Source organism: Anthonomus grandis, chromosome 22 (genome assembly GCF_022605725.1).
Source record: "Anthonomus grandis grandis chromosome 22, icAntGran1.3, whole genome shotgun sequence".
NCBI lineage: Eukaryota > Metazoa > Arthropoda > Insecta > Coleoptera > Curculionidae > Anthonomus > Anthonomus grandis.
Genome location: NC_065567.1, coordinates 42,571,383 through 42,593,373, shown reverse-complemented (window position 1 = coordinate 42,593,373; position 21,991 = coordinate 42,571,383). Strand labels below are relative to the sequence as shown.

Sequence of the window (21,991 nt, the reverse complement as noted above, 5' to 3'; positions counted from 1 at the left end):
GAATCAGCTCATTATAGATGGCGACAATGTTTTATGTTATTTGGGGTATTTTATTTTCAGACATACAAGTTTAAATTTATCGATTTAATGACTCAAAAAATGAAATAAATGTTCAACCACTAGTAGTTGGTGATTATTGCAGAAGCTAAGCATATTATTGTATGGCAAAGTCAAAATTGATTGCTACTGGATTGCAAATTATACTGAAAAGAGAATTTACTTTCAGGCGTAGCGGTTAAAAATAACAAAATCTAAGCTTGAGTTCAGTATTTAACCATATTCGTAGATTTTATAACGAAATTTACCGTAATAGATTTCGGTAAAGTTCCAAACAATAACAGGAATTAATAAAAATAACAATAAAAAGGAGGTCCAATTATTTCCCATATTGTTAAGAACTTAATGCCCATTGCTAGTTGCCGACTCACCACCCTGTATAACTTGATTGTCGTAGAAATTTATTCTGAAAAATTTGTGCCTAGGTTATAACAAAATTTCTGTGATCTCAAAAGACTTAAAAAATAGAAAAATTTAAATTTAATAACTCAAAACACCACTAATTACATTGCAGTTTACACCAACCCGGGACATTTTTTTTTCATTCGTTTAACAGTAAACTAGTTTACAATGTATTTCTAAAATAAATAATATGATAAATGATGCTATGGACAGATATTATAGTTTAAATTAACTATACAAATGCCTCAAACCTAGTAATAGAACAAAATGCAGAGAACTGTGAGATTCGAATCAAAACTTATAAAATACACAGGATGTTTGAATTCGACGGTGAAGCCGGAAATTTGTATTTTATTTCTTTTTAATGATATTAAATTTAAATTTTTTTATAGATGAAGCAACAATATGCAGCATATTTGTTTGACGAAAACCAAAAGTATCATAAATTGTTACGGTTATTTTGTGAAACCGCGACTCCGATAATCTCTTTTTGGTAAATCCTTCTTTATGAAGCAATGATGATCTATAAGTGTTTTGAAAAATTTTTTTTAAAATATATACACATCAATTTAAATCCAATACTTGCTTAAATAATCTATTAATGTATTTTTTCTTTGCGTAAGTTGTATCCTCCTTAAGATTTTAATTTATCAAACACCCTGAGTATTTTCCACTAAATTAATGGCGGAACATCAATCGGCAATACAGAACAATTCACAAAATAAAACGTTTATCAGATAGTAATGATAAAACGAATACATTAAATTAGAATATTAATTGGTAATGGAATAAATACCACAGCAAATAATCAATTTAAATTAAAATATCCGTAACTTTTAACATGAAGAAATTTCACAATATGCGAAGTTCTTACTAACTGTAAAACTATAAAACATGTTTATATTACAAGATGCTGTACCTTTTTAATCCAGTTCATACTCGCTTTTAAACATATAGGAACAAACTTTTTAAACATTTCAATTGTCCATTTACCAACAGAAATTTACCTCTCTTAGTTTACCTGGTGTGTTCAAGTTAGAATTTTATGCAGCTATTCAATTTAGCATAAAGATTTCTATAGATCTTTAAGCTGTACTGAATCTGGAAGTATTTTCTACAAGTTTCTCTTTTCCATGGTACCTCTAGATAGACCGAAAGAACTAATTTTGCTAAGGCCATTAGGAGACTGTGTATGTGTAAAAATTACAAAAAGTTCTTATGGGATTTTATTTTTGCATCTTCCTTCACAATATTAAGGGCGATGCTTATGTTGTTAGTATTTAATTTAACTGTAAGTTAATATTACCTACAAGTTTTTTTTTATTTATATAGATAGAAAATGCCTAGTTTTAACTTTATTAAAAATTGTTGATACTGCTGTGGTGTGTTGCGAACCATATCGTGGATAGTGAAGCATTCGAATAGCTGCTAATAAAATCGCTTAAACTTATGCGAAATAAAAGTATTATCTTGTCAATTAATGCGGTAATATGTTTGACACACCAAAAATGTTTTTTCTATTCTAGCTGTGGCTTAATTTTTTTTTTAATAATTATTTGTCAATTCCAACTAGGTTTCTCTCTTTATATCCCTGAAGAGTGAACTAAAATAACAATCTGTAGCATTTTTATTTATGCAGATTCAATTTTATTATTTAATTTTGATTATTGATTTTCATGGAAAATATAGTATTTCTATAAATTAGTCCCCACCTATAAGTTGTTGACATAAATATGCATCAACAGACCTAATTAAAAATTCCAATTAAATATATTACTAATATATATAATTGGAATATGAATCATCCATTACGCCTTAAAAAAAGTTTTAACATATTTTGACCCAAAAATAACTTAACTCGATAGACTTCTAAATCAACATTGTGAGAAATTAATTAAAGGTGTAATTCTTTTTATAGTGACTTAAAAATCAACTGTTGTCAATTTTATGTTTTTATCTAAAAAAATAAACGCTATACAAGTTCTCCTATAGGTTATTCCTTTCTCAAAATTCTGTTCCATTAGTGCTTCTGTTTATCTAACACAGAAATTAAAATTGCTTAAACCATTCTTTAAATTTTAATCAATTTAGTGCGAAATTATAATTGGTTTGGGTCTATTTTAAAGAAATTAAAAATTTATTAACGGACATTCTATCAAACACAAATAATATTATAAGAAGTTAAACAAACTTAATAAAAAGTTTGGAGACAAGCCTGAACAATTTTATATAAATAATATTGAAACTGTTAAATCTATATAGTTTTTTTGAAAATTATTAATTGCTACATAATCCAACCTATAATTACGAACATATTTTACAATATATTTAAATGTAATTTTGGCCTAGCAAAACGTATTTTCGGTTTTGTTTCAATTAAGATTGTAATAGGAATAGCTTAATTTTGGATTTTATTACTGTTTTTTTTTAAATCTATACCAATCACGTTACTAACATCAATTTTACAATGATAGATTTATGTTCATTTGATCTATAGCTTTGACAATAATATATGTGAACCCCATCAGTAAATCAGCCATTTGATTCATATGTTTAAAGGAAATTACAAAAGAGGCCACAAATATAACTACAAAAGAATCTTGCTTAATGTATACTTCTTTTAAATTACTCTTATATCTTTGAAATGAACAATTATAAAATGTCTTTTGAACTAGAGAGTCGACATAAGTTAAAATTCCAACTTTCCCAAAAAATAAATTGTCAGGCATGGTAAAAGGAGTATAATCAACGTTAGTAAATAAATTTCTGTTGGGAGGGGGCTCATCGTCAATCCACGGTAGCCTCCATATGGCTAAACCCTAGCTGTTCCTTTGTCTTTTGGCTGGAACTTCAGCTACCTTACTGCTTAACATATATTTTAACTGGGGCATATAGTCTATCACATTTCTCACTTGAACTAACGGTATTGTTTCATTCCTAGAGGAGCACTTATTATTTTCGAGAAGGACCTGGACTTGACTTCTGCAATAAAAAAAAGAGTAGTAAAATTAAAATCTTTAAATTGGTAATATGTAGTGTTTCTAAGTTCACCTCCTTAATTAAATAAACGATATATGCTTTTTCTCTTTATACCCAAAAATGTTAATACAGTATTGTGCATTAATATAGCACCAACTGTTTTTAAAATAATATTTTCTTTATGGAGGATTTAATGGATATTTTGTTACAGTTCTGTTTGAATTTTCGCATTTACAAATATATTAAGATATGACAGGAATGCCTTAAAAGAATGCGAAATTTCGAGCTTCTTTATTTAGATATTGTCCATAAATATAGCAACAATGTTCAGTTAATATAAATAAATTTAGTTGAAAATCGATTTACTTGCGGCGAAGTTGATACTTGCAAAGCACACTCTTTGTCTAAAATGGTTTGCACAAAAACAATTTCTTGTGAAGTAAGAAAAATAATTGTAAAGAGTTATGAACGCGGAACTAAGCAGAGTAAGCTGTAAGCTGCGAGAAACTTACGACTTCACAGATCTTTTGTCTCTAAAGTTTCTAAGCAATTTTGACATCATCGTCTGACCATCCATCATCCAACAAAATCCATTTCTATCATCATCCCAAATTCTCGCAAAATTAAAGGGGGTACGGTTAACATAAGTTCTAGAAGAAGACTAATTACCTCTACTGTCAGAGAAGAATGTTAAGGCCCGACTTCAATTTGCACAATTCCATATTCACTGGACACTATATTACTGGACTAATGATTGAAGAGAGGTTTTATTTAGTGATAAATCCAAGTATAACATGTTTAGAAGTGATGGAGTGATGTACGTTAAGCGTCCAAGTCATCAAAGATTGAAGAAAAAATATATTTTCCTGACAGTTAAACATGGAGGGAGAGAATCTTGTATGGGGATGATTCTCGGCTCGTGGTATGGGTCCAATAGTGCGAATTATAGCGAAAATAGATCGTTTCAGGTACAAATATATTTTGCAAGGTAAGTTAGTGCCGTATATGAATGAAACAATGCCATTAAGAGCCATATCCTCCTGGGACCTAGCGTCCATTTAAATGGACATGCCAGTTTTATGTTTCCAGTTTCGCTAATTTATTTTTTATGCAGCCTAGACCTCGCATCCACTATGTTGGACACTTCGGTGCTGCCGCCCAGTCCGATTCGGTCGACTTTAATTGTGCACATGTGACATGTGCTGGAAATCAGTTGTTTGTTTTCTGTTGTGATGGCGGCTGCACGTAGCTCTCGTTATGATGGTATATAGCCTATTTTTTAACGTTTTGTAATGATTTTTGTGAAAGTTTTTATTTGCAAATGTTTAATAGACAAATTTAAATAACATTACAATAATAAAAAATCAAATAAGTTTTGTATTACCCTAAGTTATTCGCGTCCATTTAAATGGACATTGGGTCTATCTCATGCACATTTTAAATTAACTCATAAAATTTATTTTAGGAATTTTAAGCAATCAAAGAGTGCTTTGGCCAAGGTAAGATGACGAAAAATTGGAGCAAATACTAAAAATCATTGGAAATGATGATTCTGACATTGAAATGTCTGATGATGAAGAAGAAATTCAAACTATGGGTAATTTAATGGGGAGAGAAGAAGAAATAATGAAGAACTAGTAAGCAGCAGTGAGGAGGAAGAAGAAGAAGATAGAATTTCTCTTAGTGTCCTGAGAGAAAACTTAAAAATGGCCAAGTAATCTGTGGATCCTTTAAAGCGAAAGTCTTTTAGAGGAGAAGACATGATACTTTTGCACCTTCAAATTTTGAAGGCCCCTCTAGTGAATGCAGCGCAGAGCTCCGGTATGATTGGACTGCAAAATCGTATTTAGCCATGTACTTTGAAGATTAGTTATTCCAAAAAGTGTGTGATTGCACAAATGCAAGGTACGTTGAACTTAAAGGAGTATCTCTTAAATTGACTCTTAATGAGATTAAACATTTTTTTGGAATAGTTTGTTTGATGTCCTGTCTAAAATATCCCAAAATCTGAATGTACTGGAATGACATTATTTTCTGGAAGTCATGTGTACTGCGATAGATATTTCACGACAATACTTCTCGAATTTCTTCGTCAACAAGAGAAATATTGTACTGGAACCATTATGAAATCTCGTGTACCAGCGGCAGCAAATTTAACTTCGGAAAAAATAATGGCCAAGATAGGTAGAGGCAGCTCGGAACAAATTGTAAGACAAGATGGCGAAATAGTAGTTGTACAATGGTATGATCTGAAATCTGTACTTTTGGCATCTACTGCTCGAGGAATTCAACCTAGCGATGAGAGTAAAAGGTGGTCTAAGAAAGACTCTAAATACAATCAGGTTAAAAGACCTTACGTTGTTACTAAATACAACGATTGTATGGGAGGAATAGACTTGATAGACCGAATGATTAGCTATTATAGAATTCGAGCCAGATCAAAAAAATGGACTGTAAGGGTCATTTTCCATTTCTTTGATCTAGCAATGGCTAACTCATGGTTTTTTTATCGAAGAGATAAAAAAATATTTAAAATCCCTCCACGCAAAATACAACAATATTTAGATTTTAAAATCGAAATTTCCACTCAACTTTTGACAAATACACCCAACTCACAAAGTGAATCCCAAGAAAACATCCGAGTTGTAGGTATATAGAAGAAATCCTGAGGGAAATATCTTTCTCTCGATTCACCGTCATCGTCATTAGGCACCGAAAGAAAACGGAAACAACACTTTCCAGAAATTGCCACAGACTTAAAAAAATCGGTTAGATATAAAAATGACTCTTGTGCCATAAAACCAAGTATTTTTGTAATACATGCAACAGATTTTTGTGCATTACTGGCAACAGAAACTGTTTCATGGAGTTCCATAGCAAGTAAATTTAAGTTTACATTTATTTTCTGCGTTTTCAGGTTTAGACTGAAATGTATTGAAAAAAAATTATATATTAGGAATTTTTGTTTAGGTTAAGACCCAATGTCCATTTTAATGGACGTCATGTATCTGTCAAAGTAAGGAAAAAAAATAAAAAAAGTTATTAGTAAACAATGTTTACTTATGTATTTTTTATTATATTTAAAAGCCTCACAACCCTAACTTAACAAAAACATGTCCGGGTCCCAGGAGGATATTTCGACATGATAATGATCCGAAGTGTGTATCTCAGTACTTTAAACGTTGGTTATCTGATGAAAAAATCAATGTAATGTCCTGGTCATCACAGTCTGCAGATTTAAATCCAGTAGAGAACTTGTGGCATTACACTGAATCCGAAATTAGATATCAAACGTACTCTAACACTAATTCACTCTTTGAAAAAGTTGAAGCGAAACTTGGAAAGAATTAAATAATGAGTATATCATGAAGTTGACTAAATCCATGCCAAAGCGATGTGCATATGTGATTAGGGAGAAGGGCTACTATACTAAATATTAAATATTTTCTTATTTTGATCCACTTTTATATTATATAATTAAGTATACGTAAATTGTTTGTATATTTTTGCATAATAAATTTATATAAACTAATTTTGTATTTTATTTACTCTGGATGACATGTAATGTAAATTTTCTTAAGATATAAAAAAAGTAAACAACTTTTTGTGCTTTTTTCTCAAACAGCAATAAAATTTAACTGATATTTAAAAGCTGAACTGAAAACTTGAAATTACACTGTTAAGCTTAGTATTAATCTAGGTCTTTGAAGGTTACTTGAAAGACGAACAGCAATTGCTAAAAATAAATATATTGAATGCAGTGAAACAAAACAAACAAACATTATATAAAAATCGGAATTCCCCGAAGAACAACTTGTCCTATAATAATTCACCGATATCATATGCATATGACATGGTTGTGATATTTCATGTAACTTTTTGGCAGGACATAAATGAAACTGCAGAACTCCGACAGTACTTAAAAACTGATTAGATTCATTTAAATTAAGTCTAAATATTCAAAAGACAGACTATATTGCTTTTTTTATAACAGCTACTAATCGCCCCAGCTTTCAGCAAATCAAACCTGAATCAATGGACGTTAAAGAGGTTTCATTAACTAGAGTATAATTATTATTTATAATTATTTGAAGTGAGACCAACAAATACTAAATCTAAAACTGATGGAAAACATAAGAAATATATTAAATGAAAATTTACAGATTTCTGGTTGAATCACTTTTATGGTATTGTATGGGTGTATATAAAAATTCTTTGAAACAACTTAAGTTGTACAAAACTGGATTTTGAAACTTATATATAAAAAGAAAAAAAGATTTTCTACTCTATAACTTTTTTGTTTTGACAACTATATTGCGAAGAGATTTTCAATGTACATTCAATATGTATAGTAACAGGCTTAGTGTGGTAGATGTGAATTGGTTCTACGAGACCCAAGTTTCGACGCCATGCCGATGCATCCGGTTTCCAGGGTGCGAAAGGAAAAAAATAGGACGATGAACCCCTCTTGGATCAAAATATTCCCAATTTAAAATAGTCTCCCGTTCGAATCTTTGGTTGGAGACCGATATAAGTAGTCTATTAAGCGTGAAACATTTAAGAATGGATCTCTGTAATATAAGAGATCTGAAAACGAACATAAACGCCGCGCATCAACATTTGCAAAGAAACAAACCTTATTTTGCCAACGGAAGGAACCCCCACAGTTCCATGCTATGTGGTTGAAAATAATAACCGAAAGATCCACAAAGTAGTTCTGCTGCCGCTACACACCACCCAGCCATACACATGCTTAAAATCGACGAATTGCAAGCAAACCATACAGGTGCAGAAATTGTCATTGCGGGAGACTTAACCGTCCATAGGGGCGCCAATTAGCAGACTTTGCGATTAGTCATGGACTCACACAGTTTATACGGGAGCTTACCAGAATCCCTCATAGAGAGGAAGACTTTGCTAGCCACATAGAACTATTTCTCACGGCGAATCCAGACTCGTATAATATTTCCGTACATGCACCACTAGTAACCTCAAATCACAAATGAATGGCCGCAACATGCGAACTAGAAATGAAAACTCAGGATTCACCTATGCCGCGTACAGTTTGGCATTATAGATCAGCTAACTGGAGACATTTAAAATAGTTCCTCTCTTCGTATCATTGGAATGATGTCTGTATCAGAACCAATGATTCTTCAGCGTATGCGAGTGAGTTTTCAGAGATGATTTTCGCCGATATGGAGGCTTATATTCCAAACACATTGAAAAGCTCTTCAGACAGCAAGCTGTAGTTCGATAAAAGTTGCATCAAGGCAATCAACAAAAATGGTACTTATCTAAAATGGCGCCAAAACCCAATCCCTGCAAATCGTGTCAACTTGTGTTGCTTAGACAAATTCGTGCAAGCAGACGATCGATACCTGCAAAGAAAAATATAATGAGTGAGTAAAGAACAAAATTTGCAATTGCCCAAATGGATCAAAATCGTTCTGGTCTGTAGCAAAAGCACTTGGTCAAGATTTCTGTAGGTCAAAAATTCCACCATTGACTGGGGAAGATGGTTCCATTGCAGTAACCGCAATAGAAAATGCAAACTTGCGGGGTCAAGATGTTCGCATCAAACTCTCCCGTAGACCCACAAAGCAAAACACCACCGACTTTGTCAAAGGCTTCCTCAATGCCAGAAATTGTCTTTCATCACAGACATCGTGAAAAAGTTCTCAAATGCTTGAACACTAACACGGCCACCGACCACTTTTTCAATACTAATGGAATACCGCCAACAGTATTGAAAAAGTGTGGGGTCGTGCTGACTCCACCATTGTGCAAACTATTTTCTCTTTCATACAGAAGAGGTCGATTCTCTGGAGACTGGAAACTTGCGCAGATTCAATCGATATCCAAAAAAAGGAAAAAAGACGGTGCCCATCAACTATCATCTGATTGCTTTAGTGTCGGCATTGGCGATTGCCGAAAATGGTAATGCAGAAACTTGTCAATCAGCAAATATTGAAATACCTGGAATTCGCCAACATCATTAATGACCGTCAGAAAAACACAGGTCTACTGGTGATCTCTCATGTTTGGATCGAGGTTATCGAGAAATATGGTTAATTCCAATGCCCAAAACACAAAAAAATTCACCTTGCTAATAATATGCAATTATATAGTTTTTTCATATCACAGTATTGGCTGTATCATACAACAGGCAGCTTATGTTTTCTTAGTATAGATGCTGTATTTTAACACGAAAACTGAAGGTACTAGAGCTAGACACACAAATCGGTTATTCGCTCTTATCCTTTTAATTTTCTGAGTGCCTTGCCGAAAAAAAAACAATAAAAAGAAACCCGTGTCGGCAAGTGCCATTAATTTCTCCGCTTGCCGACTTTCCGACTTGAGGGAGTTTCCTAATCTAATCATATGTCTTTTAATTTTCCATTCTAACTTTCTTTTTAAATTACTAAAATTGTAGATATAAATTATTAACCATTACTGTATAATTTTCAGTTAAGTTCACCAGCCTAGTAAATTAATCAGTGAAGAAAATTTTACAAAAATAATACTCACGGATTAGCTTTGAAAACATCAATCCCAAGAACTTGCAGCACCTGCTGGCAGTTCTGCATAGGTACCCCATTAAAAAAGTTAGTAATCAAGTCCTGTAAGGTTATTAAATGCTCCGAATAGACGTAGCTCTTCATGTTGATCAAAGTAAGCATTTTTCCTTGCACTTGTGCCTTTTGAATTTTATATGGAATGTTGCTAGTCGCATTTAGAGGTGGACTGCACTCCGGTAAGTTTATTAACTTGTTTTTAGTTGCCGTTGCAACGCTTAAGGATGACCTGCCATTAGCAAGTACCAAGTTGGTGTCCGATGATGTTTGCGTCCGACCCGACGATTGGTGTGCCGGATTTTGATTTATCAATGGGTTCGGGCTTTGCGTCATATCTATAGGTCGAGTGGTGCTGTAGGTGCTGTAATAAAAATTATATATATATTTTTCCAAGAAGGTAATTTTACAGGACTAAAATATTTAAATTATTTTAGACTAGATTTACTAGAATTCAATTTTTGATTTTCTTGCATAACATTTTTTTTCTCATAAAATATATAACGACGTTACAGTCAAGCTCTATGGTAAGTAAAACAGTCACATATATATATATCCAAGTGACTGTTTTATTTACCATACCATTTTGCGTAGATGCTTTAAAAAACTATATGCAGCACTACTGATAATTAGATGAGGCATATGCAAATCTGTTTTATGTGACAGTTACATCGAATCTTTAAGAGTAAGCAAATTTAGAATTCATGTGTGCAATTAATGAAAAGAAAATGTATTTCATTATTCAACGAATTTCATTATTTTAAGTTCGATAATTCTTAAAAAACTAATGCAATAATTTACTTAAAACTATACCGCTCACCTTGTTTCTTCCCCCAATTATATTACTTTAATCTATTTTTTACTTTATTTGATATACAAATAATTATCAAAAAGAAAACAAGGCAACTAACGTCACTTTAAGAACATGACTTTAAGACATGTCAATAACAACAAAAACAAATTATGACAACAAATCTCGTCATAAAATTATTGAAACAAATTCCAGGTAAGATTAATCTTTCTAACAACTCCGGCTTTCTAATAACGTTTTACTATAGAAAGTAGTGAAAAAGAGTGATAAATTCTTGATTTTCTTCAGAAACAACAGCGAAAGGTGCCAGAAATTGCCTAGAGAAATATAATTTCAAGAAGGACCGTGTAAGAAATATCAATATAATTTAACAATTATAATAAAAAATTATACAATATAATTTAGCAATAAGTTCTTAGATAATGAGATTACCCGATATCTTGTTTACTGCAAGATATTCATTATTCTACAACCAACTAATATTAACATTTTCAGTTTCAGCCAGTTCAAGATTAAAATTAAGATGTTACCGAAAAATGGTTTCTAGTCTTAGAAGAAGTACTTTGTTTTTCAATTATTATGTACAAATATATGCCAATTGTCTGCTTTATATTCTATGACCTTTTTTTATTTTAATACACTTTTGTGCGTAATAACCTTTGAGCTTTAATAAATACTGTTAAACATTATATTATAGGGATAGAACACATTATAAAAATATGATTAACATGTATTATAACCAATACATTTTATATTTATTATAATATTTTTATTAATGAATTCCTTTACGCCACTATCCAACGGGGCCGATTTCATTTATTCATGTCTTTTCCGAATTTTCAGCGTCTTTCAGTGATGCACTAGAGACGTAAACAAACCTAACTGATGCACCTATGAATGAGGCTCCTATATAATAACGACCTAATACCTAAGAATAATAGAATTTGTTATGTAATAATAATAATAAATGTTTTTTATTTACTCAACTCAAGAATACATACAAAGGCTTCATATGGAATAAAACATTACACGAATAAATAAAAAAGTCGGCAGTCAGATTTCTGCATATAACAGATTCTGCTCTCTAACAGTGCGGCTAAGCATCAATATGTATAAACCAACTCTTAAGTGTGACAATACTAAAATCTAAATTTATAAACATGCCTATTTGTTATTTGTAATCCTTTTTAACACAAATAAAACAGATTTTTAAACTAAACCAAAGAGCAATATCCATGTCGGACACAAGGTTCAGAAGGCTATTTATTGACCATCAAACAGCACTGTAAATATATGTTTTCTAAACATATTGACTGAAATGTAAAGAGTTTAAGCCAATATTAAAAAAAATTATTTGTCTAGAAATATTGTAAGAGAATGATCATTTAAAGAATTCAGTTCTATGTTTGGGAATTTGAAGCATTTTTCTTTGAAGATTCAAATGATGAACATCAGTACTAAAAGAAATCTTCCGATAAAGGTATGATGAAATACATGAATTTTGTAGCTTTTGTATTCTTCTCTTATCCTCATAGTCCAAGCACCAACCATAGACAACATCATAATAATTACATTGAGATAAAACTAGCGAGTCACAAAGAAGTTTTTTATTGTTTATATCCAGATATTGCCTATGAATATAAACAGACTTTAGCGTCATATAAGCCTTTTTAAGGATTCCACATGGTTTTTAAATTGAAGGGTAGAGTCTACCATTAATTCCAAACTTTTACAATTATCACCGATCTGTATTTGGTCATCATTTATTTTTATTTTAATCAGATTCTAAATGTCACTGACAGTCGCTAAGTTGCCAATAAGAAGCATATTAGATTTTAGGAGGTTAATCTTGAGCATATGTTTTAATGATATAAGAGACACTGCTTTTATATCTTCGTAAATTTTATTTTCGGCATCTTTTAATTCATGGGCTAAAAATGAAAAGTAGAGTTGTTTATCATCCGCGTATAGATGGTCCTTACAATGTCGCAGTACTAAATAAAATCGGCACGTGTATATTGTAAATAAGAGAGGGTCCAGAATACTGCCTTATGGAACGCTGCATGTCACTTTAAGAGCCTCTGACATTTCACCATCAATTTTAACTCTCTGAAATCTGTCACTTAGAAATGATTTTAAAAGATTCACTGCTACCTCACTGAACTCTACATAATGCAAAATTGATGTCAGAATATGATGATCGACACAATCAAAGGCCTTACTATAGTCTAGTAATATCAAGGCCGTGCAACGTTCAGCAATAATGTCATCAACTACGTCAGCCATAGCTGAAGCACACCTGTACACTATACGATTAGAATGTTATAAGAACTACTGCTACTTCACACTAATATGGAAGTCGAAAACTATAAACAGTCACAATTATTTAATGATTTAAATGGTTCTTATGTATACGTTTTATTTCTATTTAATTAACTATAACTTTTATTAAAATGGGCATTGTAAGGTTATTTATAAGGAATAATTTCTATACAACGAATTAAAATACTTGAAAATTGGATCACAAATGGGCTAATAACGTCAATCAGACATATGACAAACTAATAATATTGAACTTGAAAGTGAATATAAAAATTTCAGAAATCGTTCAAGTAAACTAATAGCTATACAAAAAGGCAACTATAACAATAATGAAGTAAACAAAAAGAAAAATGTTATGAAAAAGGTGTATAAGTTGATCAAAGACCCTACCAACCAAAAACATATGGAAGAAATAAGATTAACATAGACAATCACAATGGGACAATCGAAATAGCTACCTTTAGAAATAAATATTTTATTTATTTAAAAAACAGCCCAATAGAAAATAATTAATGAACAACATTGCATGAATTAATAATGAATAATAAATAATTTTAAAGTGCTCTGACAGTATAAATATATAGTACATAATGACAAAGAAACAATATACATATTTATAACAAATCTTTAGCTATTCGAATACTAAATATGGACGAACCGTTAATTTTAATGAAATATATTGTAATTGCTAAATATTGTAGATCTATAGGTAAACATGGTGGCACTGCGGCACTAGATAGTCGGGATTGCTTTAAAATATTGTCCTTTAAACCATGTATCCAATTTGACATGCTTCTCTTGGAGGGAGACTTTGAGTTTTCAGCAATGTATTCTAGTAAGTGGCACTTCTTTGTATCCTGCATTTATAGATTTTATTTATTAACAGATTTTACTCTTTTTTAAATAAACTTTACATTTTTACTTTTACTTTTTTACATTTATTGGCAAAAATTCCTTTGAAGAGCAGAATAATGTTAATACGTGACTTCAACATAAATTTTGCTGATTGCGAGTCTAACGCAACAACCATGCTTGCAAATCTCTTACGCTCATTCACCCTCACTATGCATGTAAATTTCTTCTACTCGTATCACTGAACATTCTGCTACTACTATTGATTACATCTGATCTAATTTATATGAGGATATATTTAGTGTATAATTTAGTTGATGCCGGTATCTCTGACCACTGTGCCATCGTTGCATCTTTTCCAATTAATTTCAAAATTAAGAAAGTAATTCACACTGTTCGTAAACGGATCTTCAGTCGTGGCAATTATGTTAAAATTCGCAAGACAAAATTGGAATCAGATTTTTTTTTGAGGATGATCCCTTATCACTTAACGATTCCATCTTATGCACTCTAGTAGACAAATGTTTCCCTATGAGAAATATAAAAATAAAGGCACATTCCAAATTATGGATAACTAAGCGAATCCACACATCTGCAAAAAATCTCTACCCCCTCTATTCGTTGCGTAAACATTTTAGTAATAGTGTTTTCTTAAAAACCTACTTTCTTGAATATCGTAGGACATACAGCTACAGGAAGTTACTGACACAACAAATCCCGAATATCCTGACAAATTGTGAATAAATTATCATGTAGAACAAGCCAAAACTCGCAGGATATTTTACTAGATCCAAATGATCTCAACAAATTTTACTGTTCCATAGCTGACAACCTAACTAAGATTAAAAAGGATCCTCTCGACTACCTTATCAATGTCAATGTACCATTTGCATTTTCTTTTCATCCCATCAACTCAACTGAAAATAATAGATTTCTCAGTGGGGTGAAAAATCAGAATGCTTCAGGATATGATGGTATTTTCCTAAAAATCCTAAAAGAGCTTCTCGAAAATTCTCTTTCTGCACTGGCACTTGCCGTTACCTCCTCTTTTGCTAGAAGAAGTTTTCCCGTCTGAAGTTTTCCAACCTAATACCGGTTCACAAGGGTGGTGACTCTTCTGATCCGTCGAACTATAGACCAATTTCATTGCTTTCCACTCTGTCCACAGTAGTAGAACGCCTAGTTACCATATGCATCACAAAGTTTTTTACTGACTTCAGCATCTTAAACAAAAATCAATTTAGCTTTCAACACCAAAAAAGCAGATGCTGTATTCCACTTTATGAGGACTCTTCTTAATTCCTTGAACCAGCGTAAGTTTTCGGCAGCGATGTTCTGTGATTTATTAATAGCGTTCGATTGTGTCAGTCACAGAATACTGCTGTCTAAGGTTTATAAGTATAGTTTCCAAGGTGATGAGCTTTCATGGATTAAGTCTTATCTATCAGACAGGACACAGTCAGTCTCTATCAAGAGATGAGCAGCGGATAGCAAAACCATTATTTGTGGTGTTCGTCAGGGGTCTGCAATGATTGCTAAACCTTGATATTTCAGGAGAGATGGGAGCTTTTGCTGATGATTGTACAGCATTGTGGTCGCTGGACGTGGACAACCCTCTCGATCTGCAAAATACTATTGCTCTTGACGTTCAAAAGATCAAGGATTGGTTTGATGATTATCAACTAGCTATTAACCTATCAAAAACCCATGTTGTTAAATTAAGAGACATGCGCTTGGAAAATATGGCCATTGAGACTCGAATTTTGAAAAGGTTGTTGAAGGTTGTAAATATCTGGGTTTGAACATAGATAGGTGGACATTTGACTCTCATGTGAATGTGAGCTCTCCAAATAGAAAGCTAGCTTCTGGTTGCTATAGCGTGAAGGTAGCTGCAAGGGAACTTGGTCCCGTTATTGCACGGACTAGTTATTTTGCCTTGGTGGAATCACATTTAAGTACCGTATTCCATTCTGGGGTTTCTGTACCCAGTATCTTTTTCAATCCTCTTTTGTTCTACAGAAAAGAGCTGTGCGGTCATTGTGTCTGTCTGCGTACTCACTGCAACCCACTATTCATTGAAAATAAAATCCTCACCCTACCAACTCTTTTGTTTTTAGAAACTGTGTATTGTTCACAAACATCTTTCTAATTTCTCAAATGCCCGAATTTATCAAACACGCCAGGAACATGATTTATGCTTGCCTATTCCTCAGTTTAGTTACATAAAAGACTCCATTATTTATATGCGTATTAAAATGTATAACCACTTACCATTGAGTGTCCGTTGTATTGAGAATTTGAAAATGTTTCGACATAAGTGCAAATACGTTTTAATTGACCATGCGTTTTATTCTGTTGATGAATATTTTTTGTTTAATCTCGAGTAGCATCTAGTCTCTATTATGCTTTTAAGATTCTATAATTTGTCCAAAAATTGTATGAGCAAGCAAACTCCATATATTAATGACGTTTGAATAAGTTAATACGAGCTTGGACTAGGTAGAAATAATTGCTCTGTCTAGGAGAAATCATTGGGAGATTAAAATAAATTCTGATCAACAAAGAAGGACGCACAGTGACACCACCTATCAACTTATACAAAAACGAGATTCAAAGTGTAATTGTCTGCGCTTGAGTAAACCTTAAAAGTGAAATCTTTATAGTAGTTCGTCACTGTCTGACCATTGGAGAACCCTCCTAGGTCCTCTTTAAATGCTAAGTACTTCAAACATTCCTCTGCACATTCTCCAATCCATTTACACAGTTAAACTCTAGTTTACTCCTAACTAAAAAGTTAAACAGAGCTGTAAGATAGTGGACATTGTTAAAAGATATACAGTTTCGGATAATAAAACCTAGCCTTTACCTTGCACCAGGGACTACCGTCTCGGCGAAAGAAAGTTGATCACCCATTAATACTCCCAAATCTCGTGCACTGTACGTTGTAATCAGAATAGAATGACGAACATGATAATCGGGTTTTACGGGAGATCTCTTTCTACAAACAGACATCTCTGACCACTTGTCAACATTTAATAACAGCCTATTATGAGCATACCGTTCCTCAAAACGTCTAAGCTACATTGTAGTCTCTCACAATTCTCGTAAGTCCTCTCAGTCAAGTACAATTTTAGATCATTTGCACATGATTGAAAATGGACAACTATAACATCGTTAATAAAGACCAAGAATTGAAGGGGGCCAAGATTGCTGCCCTGTAACACACCTGATGTTATTACAAATTGTGCGGATATATATTCATTGTACTAAACAAACTGTCTACGACCAAGCAAATAATATCTTAGAAAAATGAGAAAATTGTTTGATATGCCAAAGGCCTTGAGTTTTTTTAAGTAGCATATTATTGTCACTCTTATCGAATGCCTTAGAGAGGTCGGTAAACACCACATCCACCCGACCTCTTCTATCAAAATATCAGCAAGAAATTGCGCTATATTGGTATCGAGATGAAGGAAAAAAATCAACATCCGAAAAATCCTCACAAACTACAAAATACAAATAAACAATCAATATTTTTGACGCCAGTTACTCATATTAAATTAATAAAACACATTCACGACCTTAAAAATGAAAAATTCTACTGGTAAAGATTGCATATCTGCTAAATGAATTAAAGACATCTAAAAATTGAACCCAATGTAGAAATTCTCAAGCCTACATATTAATAAACAAAATTTACGAAACTGGAAAAATACCTTCACCTCTGTCCATAAAGCAGGGCCTAAAAACATAATACATACAATTATCGACCAATCGGCTTAATTACATGTTTTTGTTGCAAAAATCTTTGAGAAAATTCTAAAAGACATATTAAACTTTTTACTAAAAAATAGAAAGTCAATATCTAAACAATTGTCGAAAATGTTTTGGCGTATTCATCGACCTAGCCAAGGCGTTTAATACGGTGCCTTACGATAAGCTGATTCAATTTTCAAAGCACGTTAGGATAAGGGGAACTGCGTTGACACTAATGACAAACTATTTACAGAATATTAAATCAAGTTATCAAAATAGGAATTCCACAAGATATTATTGTTATTGGCCCTGTTCAGTTTACAATTCACATAAATCCTCTCCTTACATTTTTTTATAGTATAGATTGGGATCAAACGAAGCAATTTGCCATAGAGGAATAACATAAAATAATAAACTGGTTAGAAACATTATAAATTAAGTCTGAATGAAATAAAAACAAACTTCATGGCATTTTCTCTTCCAGACGTCAGTAGACCTTATTTGATAAATATTTCAATCGATAAGAATAACTTTGTAAAGGACACACCACAAACAAAATACCTAGTAACATTCATTGATCAAAATATGAAATAACATGTACACACTGAATATTTAGCCACACTACTGAAAAAACTAATACACACATTTTAAGCTATAAGAACATTTTTAAATATTAAACTTATTATTGTCTATAAATCGCTAGCAGAATCTATTTCGAGGTATGGCATATTGGTTAGAGGTGGTTTGTATACTAATACTCTAATAAACTTAATATTTTACATAAATATATTCCGAAAACTATCTTTAAGAAGCCGAGGCAGTATCCGACTGATGTACAGATGAAATAACGTGTATATCGCAACAACCTATTCATATATTCACTCTCACGACATCAAACAAAGTGTTGATCACTCTGATAATATGCGATCATGAGGTAGAGGAAATTTAAGCATTCCAACCAATTTTAAAAGCATAAATTTCATGTTTTTTATGTTTACCTTGCACCTAAAACATACAGCCTTCTTCCCATAATAATAAAAGAAATAAAAAATAAGAGAAAATTCTGCAAGGAGTGCAGTAGATATATATTTTTAATCACTATGACACATTTCCCTGAATGCTTTGATCTTTTGTATGTGTATATGTGATTACAAGTCTGTTCAACTGTTCAAAATAGCTCAAGTATAATATGGTATTAAGGATGTTCAGTTATCCATGTATAATTTATGTTTTTAGTGGGAAGTATAACTATATAATCCGAGCACAAAAAGGACTACAGCGCGACCATAGTGGACGATAACACAAAATACACAAATCATGTGCATTTGTGCGCGGTACTCCTGTATAACCTAAACTATATATAAATGTCAATAAGATTTCTAATGGAACAGTAAATGGCAGAAAAAAAGGACGAAAGACAAAACAAGGGAAGCTAACAGTAAATATATTAATTTTACAGGTTATCCTATCTTATTTTATTTTAGTGAGAAAATCTGACAATAGCACAGCACGCATGGTTTGAAAGCAATGTAGGTTATTTTTGCTCATTAATAAGAAATTGCTTTGCGTATTTTAGGAATCTTTTATAAGTAAATTCCTTCACTTTATCTGGTAAATCATTCCACAATTTAATCCCTATGTATGTAAAAGATTTCTGAAAAGCTGCAGTGCGATGTTAAGGTACCCTGTATTTATTAACAAATCTTGTATGATGCTGGTGTAAAAATGGATTAAATAACCCTGCAAGGTATCAGGGTTGACCAGTTTTTAATATTCTATGTAAAAAAGTATAAAAATGAAGTTTTCTACAGTAACTCATATTAAGGATATTTTTATTATTTAAATGAGGTGTAATATGTTCTCAAAATGGAATATTGTAAGAAAAACGCATACAGCTGTTTTGTGTTTGGTGTGCTAATTGCATCGTCAAAGATGAACCATAAACCACACCACCGTAGTCGAATAGCGATAATATTAAACTGTCACATAATTGATACTTTATTTTGGATGGTAGCCATTTTTTTGAAATAATTAAGTTTTTTCAATCTTATATAAGCAGTTTTTAATTTATTATGAATATGTGCTTGAAATGTTAGCGAATCATCAAAAAGTATACCCAAATTTTTCACTTCTGAAACTGAGGTCAAAGGCATATTATCTATTTGTGAAACAAATAATTGCCTAATAACTACTACAGTTATCGTAAGTACGATATAAATTAGTTAAGTATTAATTAGTAGTAATTTGAATTTGAAATTAATAAGTCAGTAAATAATGCGTAACACACACAAGTGCATCGTACACCTAGGAGTTATAAAAGAATATAAACTTGTTTTTGGTATATAATAGAAAAATTTATATTTTTTGTGCTTTTAAATATGATATACATTAATAAATGTGGCAGAAATACAGGGTTACTGGTTCTTCCAAATAAATGAGTATAATACATCCTGTTTTCATATAGTAACACCTTGAAAAATATATGAACAAACTATCCAATACTGGAACAATTATAGCAAAAAAAAAACCCTTAGGAAATATTGACCAATTATAAACTATGTTGGCCTTCAATTAGCCTAGAGCCAATTGGACTGGATAGAAGTGTGGTAAACAGAGCACATTAATTCAATCATATTAACTGAAACCGACTTTTTAAGGAGGTAGTATAGTCAACGCTCTAAGAACATATATAATATGCATACATTCAATTATTTTTTAAAACTTCTATATTTATGTACATTTATTAGATCATAACATCACCATACATCAACTAAATAACAAGTAAAACCGGTAAAATGTGGTCTACAACTTGATTTGGGCAAACTGCGTAAATTTCTAGAGAAAGAAATTGAGTGAGTCTCCATAATGTTAGAAAATAATTGCAACTAGCCAATTTCTTCTTTTAGAGAATTTATTTTTCCTGGGTGTTTATGTAAATCGTCTTAAAGCATTTGTGACATTTTGATTTTATTCATAACGCCTCACCGCCGTTAGTTTTACAAGTTATGTTGATTGTTTAATGGAATTAGGTGAATTCATAGATTTACTTAGGTCTAGTTAATTCTGTAAGCCAGCTATATATTTTACTTACTTAGCTACATCATATCTGGATATAGTTCCATTTATATGTTGCAGCATTGGAGGAGGAGGAGGATAAGTTCCCTGAGCTTGTGTGTAATTGTTCTGAGGATCCACCACCATGTAATTGTTAGCAGTGGCCTGAGTTTTCTGGGAGGAGTTATACTGGTTTATCCTGAAACCATCAATTAGAAAATAACATAGTAACACTAAATAATTTCGGTTGAGGCTATTTTTGGCGAAAATTAGATGAGAGGCAAAGACACTACAGACAAAAGCATAACTTTAAAATAATATTTACAATAAACTGCATCTAATTTCTATACCTACGTTTTTCAATTTTTGCGTTTACGCGTGATATTAAAAAGTTTGTGTTTTCTGATTGGATCTGATTGGATCAGAGCACTGTAAGTGCTTCCCGAAGAATTGCGTTATGTTAATTATTAACTATTTTCATTGCTTTATCTTCTATGACCTTAAAAGGAATTGCTCTTCTCACCATATTGCATCACACTGCGAAAAAAGACAACTCCACTTTATTCGATTATTAGTAATTAAAATTGAATTCATCCAATCCAGTAGATCCATTTATTATAATGACAACACAATGTTTATACCACGTTACATATGAATTGAAAAAAGTAGGAAGAGACGTTAAAGGACGTTGTAGATTCAACATGATGTATAGGGATCTGGTAAACTACAAAAAAATAGGAAGATGTTTAGCTTGTATATGTTCGTAACATGAATGAGCATGAGAAGAGTTATTGGAAAATAATTATTCAGCAATAGAAATACTCTAATTTACCACTTTTAATCTACTCCTTATGCAACAAAAACCAACGTAAACACGCCCAGACAACCCATTTTTTTTCAAATTCTCAGATATGTATCTTGATTAACGGGGACACATGAATCTCAGCTGAATGGGTTAAAGATATATGATTCCCGAATAATTATAATATCCCAATATTGGATCTCTTTTATAGAACTATAGTGTTCCATACTTACTTCAACCAATCAACATAAATGTGATAAGTTACAGTCAAGTCAAGCAATTATAATAATATAAGATCCAGAACATGCAAACTACAATAATTTACAATATTTAAGTTGGAGCCCAAGAGAACTACTAAAAACTGCCTTCTATGGCTAATAA

General features: G+C 32.0%; 1 protein-coding gene across 3 annotated transcripts in view; it reads right to left on the bottom strand.

Annotated features, from left to right (window-relative positions):
• Positions 1-519: 519 nt before the first annotated feature.
• Positions 520-21,991, bottom strand: part of LOC126748107 (uncharacterized) — a 98,969-nt gene continuing 77,497 nt past the window's right edge. For 2 of the 3 annotated variants that reach the window (XM_050457108.1, XM_050457109.1), the window contains 3 exons: positions 20,846-21,007; positions 9,970-10,377; positions 520-3,441 (listed from right to left, as the gene is read on the bottom strand). In XM_050457108.1, coding sequence (XP_050313065.1) covers positions 3,279-3,441; positions 9,970-10,377; positions 20,846-21,007 — 733 coding nt within the window. In that variant the 3' untranslated portion in view covers positions 520-3,278. The remainder of the gene's footprint in view (positions 3,442-9,969; positions 10,378-20,845; positions 21,008-21,991) is intronic. The other variant, XM_050457110.1, reaches the window with a different exon arrangement.